Consider the following 17,872-nt stretch of genomic DNA (forward strand, 5'->3'; position numbering starts at 1 on the left):
GCTGCTTCTTTTCCATCTTCCAAAAGCCTGTAGAAATTTCTTGTCCAATAAAGGCTCCGCTCTCATTCTATTCATCCTTATAGTTTTTTTGTTTTTACTTTTTTTCAATATCAAGAGGGAAGCAGATAAAGATTTATGATCTAAACTGATGATCTAAGTGAAACCACAGGTCTATAACGCAATTCTGAAAAGAATACTAAGAAGTACATTCTAACTGCCCTGACTACTGGTGCCCCTTCTAAGCCCCTTTTCAGAGGCGCATTTAAAAACTTATTTCAGAAAAGCACTTAGGTTTCTCCACAAAAGAATTATTCACTTATAAGAAGTTAACCTCGACTTTAAGAATAAATGAGAAGTTAATAATAAAATCTTAAAAGAAAATTTCAAAAGCAAAGAAATTATATAAATGCAAACTTAAAACTGTTTTATTAAAAAATCTTTCTATGTTAGGGCAGGTCAGTCCTCCTTCACAAGGCTGGTCTGAGCCCCGTCACCTTTTTCAGGTCTGCCGAGAGTGGCGCCGTGTTGATGGACAAGCAGGGCTCGACCCTGGTTCGCAGAACGACCAAGGGCAGCTGGGAGCCTGACTTCAGCTTCTGCAACTAAGAACACAGATGTCAGATGGCTCTGCCCTGTGGTGTTAGCACAGAATACCAAGAACTTTATGGAAATAAAGAAGATATAAGAGTTTGGTTTCCATGTAAAACCCTAAGTTTATATGCTTATAAAAACCCACCAAAATTACTAAAATAAAAGGAAGATTATCCATTACCCAAAAGAGCCATGTCTCTAAAGCAATAATTCATTAGATAATTTCTAAAAGGATATCTTCAGGTAAAGTCCTCCATGCAAGGAGTTTCTCTTCATATCTCAAATCTTGAGGGAGGAAGGGGAAGGATTTAAAGGTAAACAGTTTTCTCTTGCGGGTGTTTGCCATACCTGCTGCAGATCAGAGATTCCATCGGCTCTCAAATGATCAGGATTTAGAAACTGCAATAATCTGTAAAATAAAAGGATAATTTGAAGAAGAAAGGAGTGTTTATATTTCTTCAGTTGAGCTACTATTCTAATTCTTCGACAGAGGTAAAATGAACTCTACCTCCCAAGGCATGGCTATGACATTCCTGCTTGTTCTGTTCTGCCTTGTCTATTGCTACGTAAGGGGCCATGGGGGTCTTGCCAGTCTCATGCTTGCCCCCTCTCCCTCCCCCACTGGGCCCTGCTCTGTGGACACAGCACTGCCAATCCCAGGACCACTTGCTCTGGACATGGAGAAAGACTGCATGATCACTAGGTTATCTCATGTTTCTTCTAAGAAACCCACTGCCTCCTTCCTTTTTTTGCTGTTCGATCTTTAATCACTTCAAGGTTCCCTGGAACCCACCACAGACTGATGGAATAACTGATGTCCTTTCACCAGTGGGTTCTAAGTAAAGGGCATGTAGCTAAAAGAAATGAGCTGCATGGATAACCAAGGTCTTTGGTTCCAAGGAAAATAACTTCTTGTAGCACCACAACTTTCAGGTATTAGGTGGAGGGATGCCTGGGTAAGAGGATGTCAACTCTGGTACATTAACAGCCACCCACAGATCCACGGGCTCCATGGCGGCCTTCAGAGCCCTCGGCCCTGGACACGGTGAGGACCTCCTGCTGGGCAAGGGGACATCACAGGGCCACAGAGTGGCCTCTGGGAAGTCGGGACACCAAAATGGCTGTAGGGTCAACACGCTCTCCCCAGTCATCTCAGGCCAGTTAGTGGAGGCAGTACAACCCACCCACTTCTGAACTGTCTCAAACACTTTGTCGCTCTGGTGGTTTGAGAGCAGCCACAGTTACTGGGAACGTAAGAGCGTTTTTAAGCTAGTAGGGTAAGAAATCATAAAAATTGGTAGGAAAATATTTTGTGGACTAAACAAGTATAAAATGAAGTGATCGCTCTATTGTTAACACCTTGTAAGTGAATACTTTGTGAATCTGGCAGGACAAAAAAAACCCCCAAAATCCTGAAGTTCTACACTGCAAATAATTAAACAGTTTCTCCAGCAGGTGGTAGATCTATTTAACGTCAGAAAACTGGGAAGAAAGCAAGCACCGACCCATATAAAATCAACAGCCCCAAAAGATCGACTATATATAATTTGTTTCATAAAACTGTTTACTTGACAAGAGAATCAGGAACAGGAGGTAGAGAATGACTATTTACAGTGGAACAAAGCTTTAAACAGAAAAATCTACTCTAGCAAATGGAAAAGAAAAAACGTGTGTGTGTATATATTTATTTACTTTATGGGAATGCAGGTTTGAAATTAATAATAAAATCATATTTTCAATTCTTCCTGCTTATACTGTTGTTTACAATTATTTCAATTAAAAATTTAGGCCAAGAAAAAAATCCGTACTTCACACAGACGTTCTTCTCATTGTATCCTTTCTTCTCAGCCAATCTAAGTGGTTTCTCATTTGACTTCCGACATAAAGCACTAGAAATCAAAAACTTTTATTAAAATTTCTGAACCCATTTATCCCCAACCTCAAAATACCATTATTTTCTGGGAGGAAATTTAAGAAGTTCCACTGGAATAAGCTGATCAACTTCAGTAAATTCTGTGAGAACTGAAACTGAGTCCTTTGGGTATGAAAACCATCTTGACAGTCCTGGGCTGCCAAGAGGGAGCAAGCCCACTACATCCTCTCTTCCTTACTGATTACAACTAGAAACTTGGGACGAAGTACGCAACTACAGCGGAGAGAAGTCAAAACGTGAAAAGCCACCAGAGCTATGGAGAGTTTCCTGGCTTTCCCTTGGTGTTGAGCTGAGGGCAGCCTGAGTTGCAGAATGGCGTAGAAGATGCAGACATCAAAAACCCTGAGAGAAACTCTCCACCGTCATCCCTTAGTATCTACGGGGGACTGGTTCCAGGAGCCCTGTGGATACCGAGATCCACGGATGCTCATATAAGATGGTGCAGTACAGTCAGCCCTCCGTACCCAAGGGACCTGTGTCAGTGCGGATGCAGGAGCTGTGAATAAGGAGGGCCGACTGTATTTCAAGCCAGAGAACAGGGAAGGGCCTTAAACCAGAGGATGTAAGGAATCCCGACTTCTCTCTTCCCTTCCTCTCTTGGCCCTGCCCCAAGGGCAGCTCTGATCACGGAGCTGCATGCTGCAGTGGTAACGGCAGTGCGGTCACTTAAAACCCTGAGAGAAAACTTCTCCCTCCCTCTAAGGAACCAGGAAATAGGGACCCAGTAGTCTAAAGACTGTACAAGGAAAACCCCCCTCATTTTTCCTCTCTTATTTCTGTTGCTATTTTATTACACAAGCAGCCCCAATCACACAGAACTGCATGGTAGCTTCTCCACAAGAAACCATCTACCTGGTCAGAGGAACAGAGAGCGAGAGCATCTAGAAAATGGCGAATGTGAGGAAAATCCTGGGGAAAAAAAAAAGAGATAGAGAGCTGGGTGGCGGGGGCGGGGGGGGAATCCCTTATTTCTTTTTATGGCCCCAAAAGAAGTCCCACGCTCACCCCAAGTTGAGCATATTCAGAACAGACCCAAAGCAGTGTACCAAAGACTTAGAAACAGGGCCACGATCACCACCCACGGCAAGTGAGACAGAGTTTGAGGTCTGAACCTTAAGGAAGCGATGACCTCCTGCTAAAACAAACAACGAAAACAACAAAGTCAACATCCTCCAGAGGATTCTAAACCAGAGTCTCCTACCATAATATTCAAAATATCCAGGACGCAATCCAAAATTACTTGACATACAAAGAATCAGGAAAATCAGACACACTGTAGAGGGAGAAGATAATCGACAGGTGCCAACCCCAGCACAGCTCCGAAGTGTGAATTATCAAGCAGCTCTTATAGCCATGCTCCATAAGAAAAGGAAAGGGGAGCACTACTGAACGGCATGATAAGAACGCTCCTTTCTTCTCAGCAAAAAAAAATGCAGATTAGAAAAAAATTAAATAAAAAATTTATTTAATTATAAAACATAATACATCAAATAAAAAATTCACTGGATGGGCTCAGTAGCAAAATGGAGATGACAGAAGAGTCAATTAAACATAGATCAGCAGAATTATTCATATGACAAACAGCAAGAAGAAAAGGTTGCAAAAATGAGCAGACCCTCAGGGACATTTGTCTCATAAGAGTCTCAAAAGGAGAGAAGAAAGAGATGAGTGCAGAGAAAATATTTGTAGAATAACAGCTGAATACTTACCCAATTTGATGAAAAGACAGAAACCTACAAATGAAGAACCCTAATGATCCCCAAGCATAAGAAACGTGAGCAAAACTACACCAAGACATGTGATACAATAATTAAACTGTTCAAACCAGCAATAAAGAGAACATCTTAAAAGCAGAGGAAAAAGACAGGCTGCACACAGAGGAACAAAGAAAAAAGACGATGGTAGATTTTGCACTGGCAACAATATGAGCAAGCAGATGGTGGGGCAACATCTTTAAAACACAGGGGAAAAGAAATTTAAACCTTGAATTCTATCCTTGCAAAGGTTTTGTTTTTTTTTAAGTGAAGCTAAAATATTTTTTCAGACATACAAAAGCTGAAAGAATTCATCACCAGCAGACCCATAATACAAGAAATAGTAAAGGAGGTCCTTCAGGTAGAAGGAAAATGGTACCAGATGGAAATCTGCATCTACACAAAAACTGAAAAGCATGGATGGTAACTACGTGGGTAAATATATAATTTTTCTTATTATTTATTTAAATCCCTCTAAAAGAAAAATCACTGCTTAAATACAAATAATAATAGATTCCAGCATTTATAACAAATGTATAAATAAAATGTATGACAACACTAGCATAAAGTTCAGAAGGGGAGAAATGGAAGCTTCCCATCTTAAGATCTTACACTATATGTGAAATGTATAACATTACAATACATCCTTTCTGTGATCTCATTAGTATCACTGACATGGATCTTGATGAGGACAGATCCTTTGATGCTCATCTTCAAAAATATAACAGACCATTCTTTGCTTTCCACCAACTTGAACTGCCATCTGGCCCACATTTACGCATCCTTTACATCAAGACAGTGTCACTGGACCTGCCTTACAGACACAACTTTGTCTGATAAGGTAACAAGGAGACAAGAATCACTACCACTTTTTGGTCAACGGTGCTGCTAGCCAGTTGTCAAACATTTTAATTTTAAATTAATATATGTTTAATCGATATTTCCAAGGTCACTCTTTTTTTGAAATTGGATATTCTTCTATCATCAATCTTACAGAATGCTGTATAAAACAATATCATACTTAAGTCTCTAGTCAATTACACTGGTTTTCAAATCATACCTTGCTGCTGGTGTATCTGGATCGGCATACATGGTTGTGCCTCTTTTCATTGGCCAATACACTGAAGACTCAACACACTGTAAAAAAAATTTTTTCAGAAAGAATAATTATGCTAACATGATATACATTCTTGAGGAACCAAAATTCCATGGGAGTTATTCTCATAGACAACCATCCCAGATAACATTCAGGCAACATAGATATGAAGAGACCAAGAACTGGAGAGCTGGGTGATTATGCCACTGCTATAACCACTAGATTGAAATGTCCAAATAGCGGGCAGTTGCCTTTTCATATAATCAGTAGTTAAAATGTCCTGGAATTACTTTCACCTGTCTTTTCAAAAGACCTGGAGGGACAGGTTAGACTTGACCTTAACTATCAGAGTGTCCCATAATTCCAGATTTTTACACGCTTGTTAAAATGAGAATAAATACCCAATTTTGTAGAGTGGTCAGTAAGCCAAGAACAAGGATATGAGTTTAAAAGTGTCTCCCACTTGGAAATTTTATTTATAAGCCATGATTACTAAATCTTTATAAATTTAAGTAATTTTTTTTGTGTGTGTGTGGCGATACACGGGCCTCTCACTGTTGTGGCCTCTCCCATTGCGGAGCACAGGCTCCGGACGCGCAGGCTCAGCGGCCATGGCTCACGGGCCCAGCCGCTCCGCGGCATGTGGGATCTTCCCAGACCGGGGCACGAACCCACATCCCCTGCATCGGCAGGCGGACTCTCAACCACTGCGCCACCAGGGAAGCCCCAATTTAAGTAATTTTTAAGAAGTCTCTTCCGGACTCACATATTCCTTTTGGGAAACCCTTACTAGATAATACATGCGTCTGCTATGAAATACATAAAATACAAAATCATATACAGTGAAAATTAAGACTTCAAGAAAATTAAACCACCTAGGTTTTCTATGCCTACCTAGAGCTATCTCCTTATTTTCAACGTGGACTTCCAGAAATACTCAATGCATTTCAAGAGTATATAGTATATATAACATGGTTTTTTGTTTTTTGTGTTTTTTTTGCGGTATGTGGGCCTCTCACTGTTGTGGCCTCTCCTGTTGTGGAGCACAGGCTCCAGATGCGCAGGCTCAGCGGCCACGGCTCACGGGCCCAGCCGCTACGCGGCATGTGGGATCTTCCCAGACCGGGTCGCGAACCCATGTCCCCTGCATTGACAGGGGGACTCTCAACCACTGCGCCACCAGGGAAATCCTGTAACATGTTTTTTAACATGAAGAATAAAGCATGCTTTTTCTTTTCACTTAGTAATATTTCTGGGAGTTAACAGTATACATTGCAGCTCATTAATTATTTCCAGTTCTCCTTCTGGCTAATCAGCAGGAATGTACTTTTATGACCCTTTGCAGTTACATGATCATATGACTTGCTTTAACCAATGATACATAATCAGAAGTGACATGTGTCACTTCTGGGTAGAAGGACTTTATAGCAGGTTCACAATTCTCTTTTCCCTTTATCCCCCGCCACTACGATTATGATGTTCTAGGTGATGAACCCAGGTCCTTGAGTAAGGATTATACGGAGCAGAGCATCCCCCCCAGCTTCAAGAACGCATATTGCATGACTGCAAAACAAAGTTTTTTTGTGTTAAGCTACTAAAGTTAAACAACAACAACAACAAAAAGAACAAGGACTTGACAAGGGAGGAGCTGGAGTTACCCTGTTCTTTTGAAACAGAGCAAACATGTAAACTTATATTTTTTCATGAATGAAACTATCATAGCCATATTTTTGGTTCCTAGTAGATTTTAAAGGAGAATATTGTAAAATGAACATTATATGAACTTTGTATTTAATGAACATTTAAAAAGACCACCTTATTTACATCTTTTAAGGAGACGCACTGTTGTTTCTTTTCTGATTTTTTTTTGGGTGAATCTCGCAATGAATCCGTATTATACTTTATAGCTGTACCTGCAAAATACAAATAGTAATAAAAATTATCTTAGAAAGCGTTATTAATAAATAGAAAATAGGACAAAAAGGATTATACTACGGCTTCCCTGGTGGCGCAGCGGTTAAGAATCCACCTGCCAATGCAGGGGACACGGGTTCGAGCCCTGATCCGGGAAGATCCCACATGCTGCGGAGCAACTAAGCCCATGCGCCACAACTACTGAGTCTGCGCTCCAGAGCCCACGAGCCACAACTCCTGAAGCCTGGGTGCATAGAGCCCATGCTCTGCAACGAGAAGCCACTGCAATGAGAAGCCCACTCACCGCAACCAGGAGTAGCCCCCGCTCACCACAACTAGAAAAAGCCCGCGCAGAACAACAAAGACCCAACAACACAGCACCCCCCCCAAAAAAAAACTTAAAAAAAAAAAAAGGATTATACTAAAAAAAAGTACTATTGTAAAACCTTAATATATAAAATTGTTATGGAATAGGATTTTGTGTTATACTTTACTTGAGGGGATTAAATTTAAAAATCTTGTTTCAACCTTATTATTAAAAAGTTTTATAAATTCCTTTAATGGCTAAAAATTAACCATAATTTATTTTCCCAACTTGGCAGAATCTATTTTGCAAAGGTCACAACATGACTCCCAACACATGTTATTCTTACAATGTGATTTTCACACTTCTGCCACAGAGAGATGGGCTCATACTCCTTTCCCGACTGCCTGGGTGGGCTTGTAAACATGGAAGGGGTGTTATGTGACTTCCAAAGCTAGATCACAAAAACGTCACATACTTATGACTTGCTCTCTTTGATGCTCACTTCTGAAGCCCAGCCGTCACATTGTGAGGAAGCCCAAGCAACCACGTGGAAAGGCCACTATATGTATTTCAGATGACAGCCCCAGCTGAGACAAAGCAGACTTCAGATCAAAGAATATTATCTGAGATTAAAGGGTCATTTAATAATGACGCAGATCAATTCATCAAGAGGACATAAAAGTTCTAAACTTTCACGTACCTAAGTAACAGCCTCGAAATACATGAAACAGAAACTGATAGAATTGAAAGGAGACAAAAATAAAACAATTGCAAAGTTGGAGATATCAACATCCGTCCTTCAGTACTTGATAGATGGGTTGACAAAAAAAAAAATTAATAAAGACGGAGAAGACCTGAACAACACTATCAACCAACATGACGTAACTGACCATTATGTAATGCTCTCCCCAACAATAGCAGAACATACATTCTTTTCAAGTACACACACAGCCTTTTCCAAGTGAGACCATATTCTGGGTCATAATACACGTTTAATAAATTTTAAAAGATTCAAGTCAGGGCTTCCCTGGTGACACAGTGGTTGAGAGTCCACCTGCCGATGCAGGGGACACGGGTTTGTGCCCCGGTCTGGGAAGATCCCACATGCCGCGTAGCGGCTGGGCCCGTGATCCATGGCCGCTGAGCCTGCGCTCTGCAACAGGAGAGGCCACAACAATGAGAGGCCTGCGTACCACCAAAAAAAAAAAAAAGATTCAAGTCATACAGATATATAATACCCAAATGAGAATCTGGAACAACTTAAGGAGTCAATAAAGATAGATAATACAAGCAGGAAAAAGAAAAGCGATTAGAATCTCCATGAAGAAATAAATGCTGTAATCTTATATTTGATTATTGTTATTTGTTGTTATTGTTGTTATATGATAAGAGTTGTTATTTTTCAGTTGGATTACCTTTTTACTTATTGTTATGATGGAGTGGTGAATTCCAAACTCCCTTTGAAATCTTACATTTCAAAACTCAATTTAACTTCCAGTTTTGATTCCAGCATGTAAGGAGTTTGGAATTCACCACTCCATCATAACAATAAGTAAAAAGGTAATCCAACTGAAAAATAACAACTCTTATTAGATCTGACCTAAAAAATGAGGTTGCAGGGCAAACCTCTTCCCCCACAACTGGAGAGACAGACGCGGGAGACAGAGAATCTCAACTGATGTGAGCAGAAATCTCCACAGGAACCTGCACTGGAGCAGGAAAAATCTGAACTGTAATTGACCACTTCCTGGAGGCTCAGGGTGGGAAAGTAAGTTAACAATTCCAGGAGGCCCCCAGCACTTCTGTGAATCTTACCTACTGGAACTCTACCAGGTTCTCACAGTGAAGATCATATAAAAATCCCCTTGGGGCTGCCAGTAAGGGAGGGGAAAATTAACCAATTTGAAATATGTCAGCACATTCTGTTCTCAACAAGGCTGGGCCTCGGGAGAAACTAACCAGAGCCTAAACTACTGGGGCTTTACCAGAGATTAATCGCCTTGGGGGAGGGGAAATACCCCACTCTATCTATCTACCCCCTCCAGCCATCCTGTCCCCCCTAAAGCAGGAGAGGTGGAGGACTGAAAAGCACATCTGAAGGTCACAGCCCAGGGGCACAGGCTCCCAAAGATGGAGATCTAATCATAGCATTATAGACCGCTTACCCTCCCTCTACATCTTACAACCCTATCTTTAAAGGCCTACTTTTCACCCAGTATATCATGTCTGGTTTTAAACAAAAAAATAAATTACAAGGCATACCGAAAAGCAAAACAGGTGACAGTTTGAAGACATAGGGCAAATCAGAACCAGAGTCAGACACAGCAGGGTTGCTGAAATTATTACACCAGAAATTTAGTACAACTATGATTAATATGCCAAGGGCTCTAAAGAAAAAGTAAACAATATGCAAGAACAGATGGGTAATATAAACAGAGACGTGGAAATTCTAAGAAGAATCAAGGAGAAACGCTAGAGATCAAAAACACTAACAGAAATGAAGAATGCCTTTGATGGGCTTATTAGTAGACTGGACTCATCTGTGGAAAGAATATTTGAGCTTGAGGATATGCACATTAGAGAAGGAATAAATGAAGGCAAATTAAAAATTGTTTTTTGAAAATAGATGTAATAGATAAGTTTGTTCAAAATAATAGTGACACTGTATTTAATTACTTATGCATATACATATAGAAATATATAAATATACATAAATTACACACACGCCTATGTACACTTATGAATGCATGAAATGAATAACAACGATACAATGGACAGGAGGGAGGAATTAGGAATACTTTGTTATTATAAGGTACTACATTACCCGTAAAGAGGTACAGTGTTATTTGAAAGTGGACCTGGATTGGTTGTAAATGTATATTACAAAATCTAAGGCAACCATTCAGAAAAGTGAAAAAAGAAGTAAAACTGATATGCTAAAAAAGAAAACAGAATCACATAAAATGCTAAATTAAAGCTACAAATGACAAAAAGTGGAAGACAAGAACAAAAAACAAAGGCAATGAACAGAAAATAGTAACAAGTTTGGCAGATTTTAATCCAACTAAATCAATAATCACCTTAAACGGTATTGGTCTAAATATATCAAATAAAAGACAGAGATTGATATAAATCCTAGCAATGTTTTCTTAGGTCAGTCTCCCAAGGCAAAGGAAACAAAAGCAAAAGTAAACAAATGGGACCTAATTAAACTTACAAGCTTCTGCACAGCAAAGGAAACCATCAACAAAACAAAAGACAACCTACAGACTGGAGAAAATACTTGCAAACAACATGACTGATAAGGGCTTAATTTCAAAAATATACGAACAGCTCATACAATTCAACATCAAAAAACAAACATACCAATTAAAAACTGGGCAGGGCTTCCCTGGTGGTGCAGTGGTTGAGAGTCCACCTGCCGATGCAGGGGACACAGGTTCGTGCCCCGGTCCGGGAAGATCCCACATGCCACGGAGCGGCTGGGCCCGTGAGCCATGGCCGCTGAGCCTGCGCGTCCGGAGCCTGTGCTCCGCAATGGGAGAGGCCACGACAGTGAGAGGCCCGCATATCGCAAAAAAACAAAAACAAAAACAAAAAATGGGCAGAAGACCTAAAGAGACTTTTCTCCAAAGAAGACATACAGATGGCCAACAGACACATGAAAAGATACTCAACATCACTAATCATCAGAGAAATGCATATCAAAAGCACAATGAGGGACTTCCCTAGTGGTGCAGTGGTTAAGAATCCGCCTGCCAATGCAGGGCACACAGGTGTGATCCCTGGTCCGGGAAGATCCCACATGCCGTGGAGCAACTAAGCCCGTGCGCCACAACTACTGAAGCCTGTGCTCCGCAACAAGAGAAGCCACCTCAAAGAGAAGCCCATGCACCAGGACAAAGAGTAGCCCCTGCTTGAAACAACTAGAGAAAGCCCACGCATAGCAACAAAGACCCAACACAGCCAAAAAAAAAAAAAAAAAGTACAATGAGATATCACCTCATACCTGTCAGAATGGCCATCATTAAAAAGTCCAGAAACAATAAATGCTGGAGAGGGTGTGGAGAAAAGGGAATTCTGCTACACCGTTGGTGGGAATGTAAATTGGTACAACCACTATGGAGAACAGTATGGAGGTTCCTTAAAACACTAAAAACAGAGTTACCATATGATCCTGCAATCCTACCCTTGGGTGTGTATCTGGAGAAAACCCTAATTCGAAAAGATACATGCACCCCAATGTTCATAGCAGCATTATTTACAATAGCCAAGACATGGAAGCAACCTGAATGTCCACTGACAGATGAATGGATAAAGAAGATGGGCTACATATATACAATGGAATACTACTCAGCCATAAAAAAAAATGAAGTAATGCCATTTGTAGCAACATGGATGGACCTAGAGATTATCATACTAAGTGAAGTCATGCAGAGAAAGACAAATATCATATATCACTTATATGTGGAATCTCAAATATGATAAATGAACTTATTTACAAGACAGAAACAGTCTGACAGACATAGAAAACAAACTTATTGTTACCAAAGGGGAAAGGGGGAGGGAGGGATAAATTAGGAGTTTGGGAGCAGCAGATATAAACTACTATATATAAAATAAACAGGGAACTCCCTGAAAGTCCAGTGGTTAGGACTCTGCTCTTCCACTGCAGGGGGTACGAGTTTGATCCCTGGTCAGGAAACTAAGGTCCTGCAAGCCTTGTGGCATGCCCCCCCCAAAAAAATAGATAAACAATGAGGTCCTACTGTATGGCACAATACAGTAGTCGATATTTCATTTTTGAATCTGTCTCCTAAGGCAAAGGAAACAAACAGTCTTTAATATATATAACCAAAAATAGAACTACCATATGATCCAGCAATTCCACTCCTGGGTATATATCCAAAGAAAACAAAAACACTCAGTTGAAAAGAAACATGCACCCCAATGTTCACAGCAGCATTATTCACAACAGTCAGGATACGGAAGCAACCTAAGTGTTCATAAACAGATGAATAAAGGAAGTGTGGTGTATATGTGTGTGTGTGCGTGTGTGTGTGTGTGTACATACATACACACACACACACACACACACATATACACACAATGGAATATTACTCAGCCATAAAAAGAATGAAAATTTGCCATCTGCAGCAACATGGATGGATTTATGCTTAGTGAAATAAGTTAGACAGGGAAAGACAAATACTATATTATATCACTTATATGTGGAATCTAAAAAAATTAAATTAGTGAACATAACAAAAAAGAAAGAGACTCACAGATACAGAGAACAAACTAGTGGTTATCAGTGGTGAGAGGGAAGTGGGGGGGGTACAAGAAAAAAGGTAGTGTATTAAGAGGTACAAACTACTACATAAAAAATAAATAAGCTACAAGGATATGTTGTACAGCACAGGGAATACAGCCAATATTTTATAATTACTATAAATGGAGTATAAACTTTAAAACTTGTGAATCACTATGTTGTACACTAGAAACTTATATGTATTGTACATCAACTAACTATACCTCGATAAAAAAATTTACAGCTTAAAAAAAAAGCTGAACTAGCTGTATTAATTTCAGACAGAGTAGACTTCAGAACAAGGAAAATTATGGATAGAAGCAGTATATAATAATAAAGGACCCAGGGACCTCCCTGGTGGTGCAGTGGTTAAGACTCTGTGCCCCCAGTGCAGGGGGGGCTGAGGTTTGATCCCTGGTCAGGGAACTAGATCTCACATCCATGCAGCAACTAAGTTCACATGCCACAACTAAGCCTGTGTGCCACAACTAAGGAGCCCTTGAGCCACAACTAAGGAGCCCGCCTGCTGCAACTAAGAAGCCCTTGTGCCGCAACTAAGGAGCCCTTGAGCCACCACTAAGGAGCCCGCCTGCTGCAACTAAGACCCAGCACAACCAAATAAATAAATAAATAAAATAATAAAGGACCCAATTCTTCAAAAAGACATTACAGACCTTAATGTGTATGTGCTTAACAACAGAGCGTCAAAATATGTGAGGCAAAAACTGATAGAATTGCAAGGAGAAATAGATGAGAACACTGTTACAGTTGGAGACATCAACACCCCTCTATCAAAAATGAACAGATCCAGCAGGCAGAAAATCAGTTAAGAGTACATTTGAATTCAATAGCACCACCTATCAACTGGTCTTAATTGATATCTAGACTACTTCATCCTACAGCAGATTATACCTTCTTCTCAAGCTCAAATGGAACTTACACCAAGACAGACCACATAAAACACACCTAAATAAACTTAAAAGAACAGAAATTGTACAATGTATGCTCTCAGACCAGAACGGAATTAAACTAACTTAATAACAAAAGGATAGCTGGAAAATCCCAAAATACTTGGAGATTAAACAACACACTTCTAAATAATATAGAGATCAAGAAGAAATCAAGAGAAATTTTAAAACATTTTTACCTAAATGAAAATAAAAATACAACTTATCAAAATCTGTGGGATTCAGCAAAAGCAGTAAAGAGCAACTGATATCGTTAAATGTTTATATTAGAATAGAAGAAAAATTTTTAATTAATAATATAAGTTTCCACCTTGGGAAACTAGAAAAGAACAGCAAATTAAATGTAAAGTAAGCAGAAAAAGGAATAAAAATCAGAGCAAAAATCAATGTAATTGGAAACAGGAAATCATCTGCCACAATTGAGGATACTCTACAAAATAACTGGTCCATAATCTTTAAAAGTGTCACAGTCAGGAAAATCCAGGAAAGACTGATGACTGCTGCAGACCAAGGGAGACCGGGAATCGCACCAAGTGGTACTGAGCTGCATCTTTCTCCCACAAAGGAATTAGTGGGACAACCGGCAAAATTTCAATGGTAGCTGAGGGTTAGATGATCACAATGTATCACCGTTAATTTCTGATTTAGATGGGTTGTACTGTGAATATTTTTGAGAGTACCCTTATTTCTAAGAAAAACACACTCAAGTATTGGGGAGAGCTGGGGCGTTCCAGTCGGCAACTTATTCTCAAATGGTTTAGGATAACATCAAGTTCTCTGTAATGCTCTCCAACTTTTCTGGAAGTTTGTGATCATTTTAAATTAAAAGTTTTATTGAGAAAATGTAAGTAAACTCCGAGAAAACAGATTTTGACTCCTTTTCTGATGAATCCTAGAACAGTGCCTGACACACAGTAGGCGCTTCCTGAGTATCTGAGGACTGAAGATGTGTGGAACGGGAGTGCGAGAGCTAACCTGCCGCAGAAGTCAGGACAAGGTCTAGCATGCGTAAGCCTGGGCAGAGTAAAATAATCATAAATATTTTAAAACTTAAAGGTAACTGCCAAGATAAATAGCTAAGAAAAAATAAAAGGTTTACGTCTAGGGAGGGGCCTGGGTGAGAAGAAGCTGGACAAGAGAAAATTACTTTTCATTATAGCTTTTCCATACTATTTGACTGTTCAGCCAAGTATTGAACAGTACTACACTTTGATTTTTGAAAAAAAGAAGGCAACTTCAAGGAGAAGTACCAAAACTTAATAAAAATATAATTGAAATAGCGCCTCACAATAATTAACAAGAAAAAGGAAATCTTTGCTTGAATAAGTAACATCTAATAATTTTGTTTCTTACATGATAATCCAGTCACATCTCACATTAGCTTTCTTTTGTTTACCATCAACCTCTTCCTTTTCAAAGATATGCAGAGTTCATTCCAACACTGATTGTAATAAAGAAAAGTAGGAAACAATTATTGCCCAGCAATCTGGGGCTACTGGAAATAATATGTCTATACAATGGAAAGCTGTACAGCGGTTAAACACGATCTAAGGGCCTGGTATTTTTCTTGCTCTTGTGGAAATGGAAAAAACACAGATGGAAATAACACATTCCCATTAGTAATGGGCTCCTTTCAGCAGAAATTCCCATCTGGGACCCCTACAGGAGGCACATCAGAATATGGGTGGGGGCCACATAGGCCAACATCCACCACACAAACTCTGCACAAGGAGAGCCCATCTGAACAACTCAGCAGGAGGGAATAAGGCCTCCCGGTGCCACACAGGAGGGAGTGGACTGACAGAGTCTCACCTCAGAGAGGTTATACTGGATGCATTTGACCTAGAAAGAAGTGAAAAACCACTACAAAGAGGTAGGTATAGTAGGATCCCATTTCTGTAAGAAACACCCTCATATCTGGAAAACTTTCGAAAAACAAACTGTAAAATTTTAATAAGTAGGTACATCAAAGGTGACAGGCTTTTTAAATTATCTGTATTTTTCTATGATGAACAACCTTACCAAGGTAATTTAAAAAATTTAAGGTGCATGGAATATTTTAGTTGACTAAAGCTTTAGTTTACTTGAGGTTTACAATGGATATATCTGAAATATCAACAGGTATACATTCACCCAATGTAAGAGTGATCACAGAGGAATCACCACAGAGAGTCAGCCATGCATCAGAGTGGCTGGCATGTTTCACTCTTGCCCAACAAATCCAATTCATTAAATACTTTGGGGATATGGAATTAAAGACTAGATATGTCTGATTTCATAAATGCCTCTTATTTTTTTTTATAAATTTATTTATTTATTGCTAGCTGCGTTGGGTCGTTGCTGCACGTGGGCTTTCTCTAGTTGCTGTGGGGGGAGGCTACTCTTCACTGTGGTGCGCGGGCTTCTCACTGCGGTGGCTTCTCTTGTTGTGGAGCATGGGCTCTAGGTGCACAGGCTTCAGTAGTTGTGGCTCACGGGCTCTAGAGCACAGGCTCAGTAGTTGTGGCTCACGGGCTCTAGAGCACAGGCTCAGTAGTTGTGGCGCACGGGCTTAGTTGTTCCGTGGTATGTGGGATCTTCCCGGACCAGGGCTCAAATCTGTGTCCCCCGCATTGTCAGGCAGATTCTTAACCACTGCGCCACCAGGGAAGCCCCCACCTCTTTCTTATTTCTATGTATCCTATTGCTTAAAGTAAAAATCAATCATAAATCCATATGTGTATTCTGAAGACAAATAATAATCACTGGCCTGTGGCTGGGCTGGAATAAATCAGTCCTACACATGAACAAGTGCCTGTTATGTTCTTTATGTTATGGTAAAATCCTATGGACTGCAAGGCGAATTACCTTTGTCAGCATCTACACCATAAATTGGTTCCACTAAATTAAGGGAAAAAGAGAGAGAATTACCACAGCCCTTCTAAACAACCCCTACAATCTTTAGATAGTTAAGAGTGTTCTTTTACATTGCCTATGAAATGGAGCAAAAGAGAACTCACCCAGGATCCTAGAGGTTGGCCCGAGGTCACCGACACCCTTGGGCCACGGATGCTGGAGAGACTTTGCCAGAAAAGTTAAACCACTTGACTCTGACAGAAAGAATACATTTCAGGGTTAAAGCATGAAATAAAACCCAAAACACAAAAGTGGATATAGAGAGAAACATTTGAAGTTGTTTCCATTGTCCGTGACTGAATCTTCTCATATTTTCATGCTAATAAATGGCTCTTTTTTAAAGTATCTAAAACAGTAAACAAAACCTTGTTTTGATAATATCTTTAAATTACGAACATATGGACTTCTGAAAATATAACTCCATGTTAATAAGAAATTGACAATAGTTTTTTATCCTGTTCTCATAAAAACAAACGGCAGCAGCTCTTTTAGAACCTCAAAACTTGTAACAAACTCACCAGGATTAAAATTCAAATATTAAATTCAGAGTCGAAGTCTCTGCCTCCATACGGGGAAAAGTCTGTACAACAATTTATATCAATACGCTAAGATTCCTATAAATAAGACAGTTTAAGAGAAACATACTGGTGAAATCCACTCACTTTCCATCCTTTGAGAATCTTCTCCTTGCAAAAACATTGGCCAAAGAGTAAGTGCTGGATTGAGTTTACTGGAAAAGGATGCTGACTTTATATTCAATCTTGGCTTCTCTAAAGAATCAAGGTTTTTATTCTCCGTGGGTGATACATAATAAGCGAAGTTCTTTGCAACCAGATCATCGTTCACACAAACCTGTATAATTTTAAACATTTCATGAATAAGACAAATATACTCAGGTGACTGTTCAGAAAATATGCCAAACTTAACCGAAAATTTCAATCTTCAGAAAAATTATTTTATAGAACATAATTTGATAGAAATTGATCTCTTGACTTCTGCTCTAGTAACAGTGAACTAGATACTTCTGACCAACCTTCCTGGCACAAAATGTAAAAAACGTCTACTTGAAAGTGCTTGAGAACTAACATGGCTTTGCCAGGTAA

General features: G+C 39.7%; 1 protein-coding gene across 1 annotated transcript in view; it reads right to left on the minus strand.

Annotated features, from left to right (window-relative positions):
• The window catches only part of TDRD12 (tudor domain containing 12), an 87,755-nt gene that overhangs the window by 41,412 nt on the left and 28,471 nt on the right, over positions 1-17,872 (minus strand). The window contains exons 7-13 of the mRNA XM_067717878.1: positions 17,432-17,621; positions 16,874-16,963; positions 7,190-7,287; positions 5,339-5,415; positions 2,400-2,480; positions 940-1,000; positions 495-602 (exon numbers count right to left, since the gene is read on the minus strand). Of these exons, the coding sequence (XP_067573979.1) occupies positions 495-602; positions 940-1,000; positions 2,400-2,480; positions 5,339-5,415; positions 7,190-7,287; positions 16,874-16,963; positions 17,432-17,621 (705 nt within the window). The remainder of the gene's footprint in view (positions 1-494; positions 603-939; positions 1,001-2,399; positions 2,481-5,338; positions 5,416-7,189; positions 7,288-16,873; positions 16,964-17,431; positions 17,622-17,872) is intronic.

Source organism: Pseudorca crassidens, chromosome 20, assembly GCF_039906515.1.
Source record: "Pseudorca crassidens isolate mPseCra1 chromosome 20, mPseCra1.hap1, whole genome shotgun sequence".
NCBI lineage: Eukaryota > Metazoa > Chordata > Mammalia > Artiodactyla > Delphinidae > Pseudorca > Pseudorca crassidens.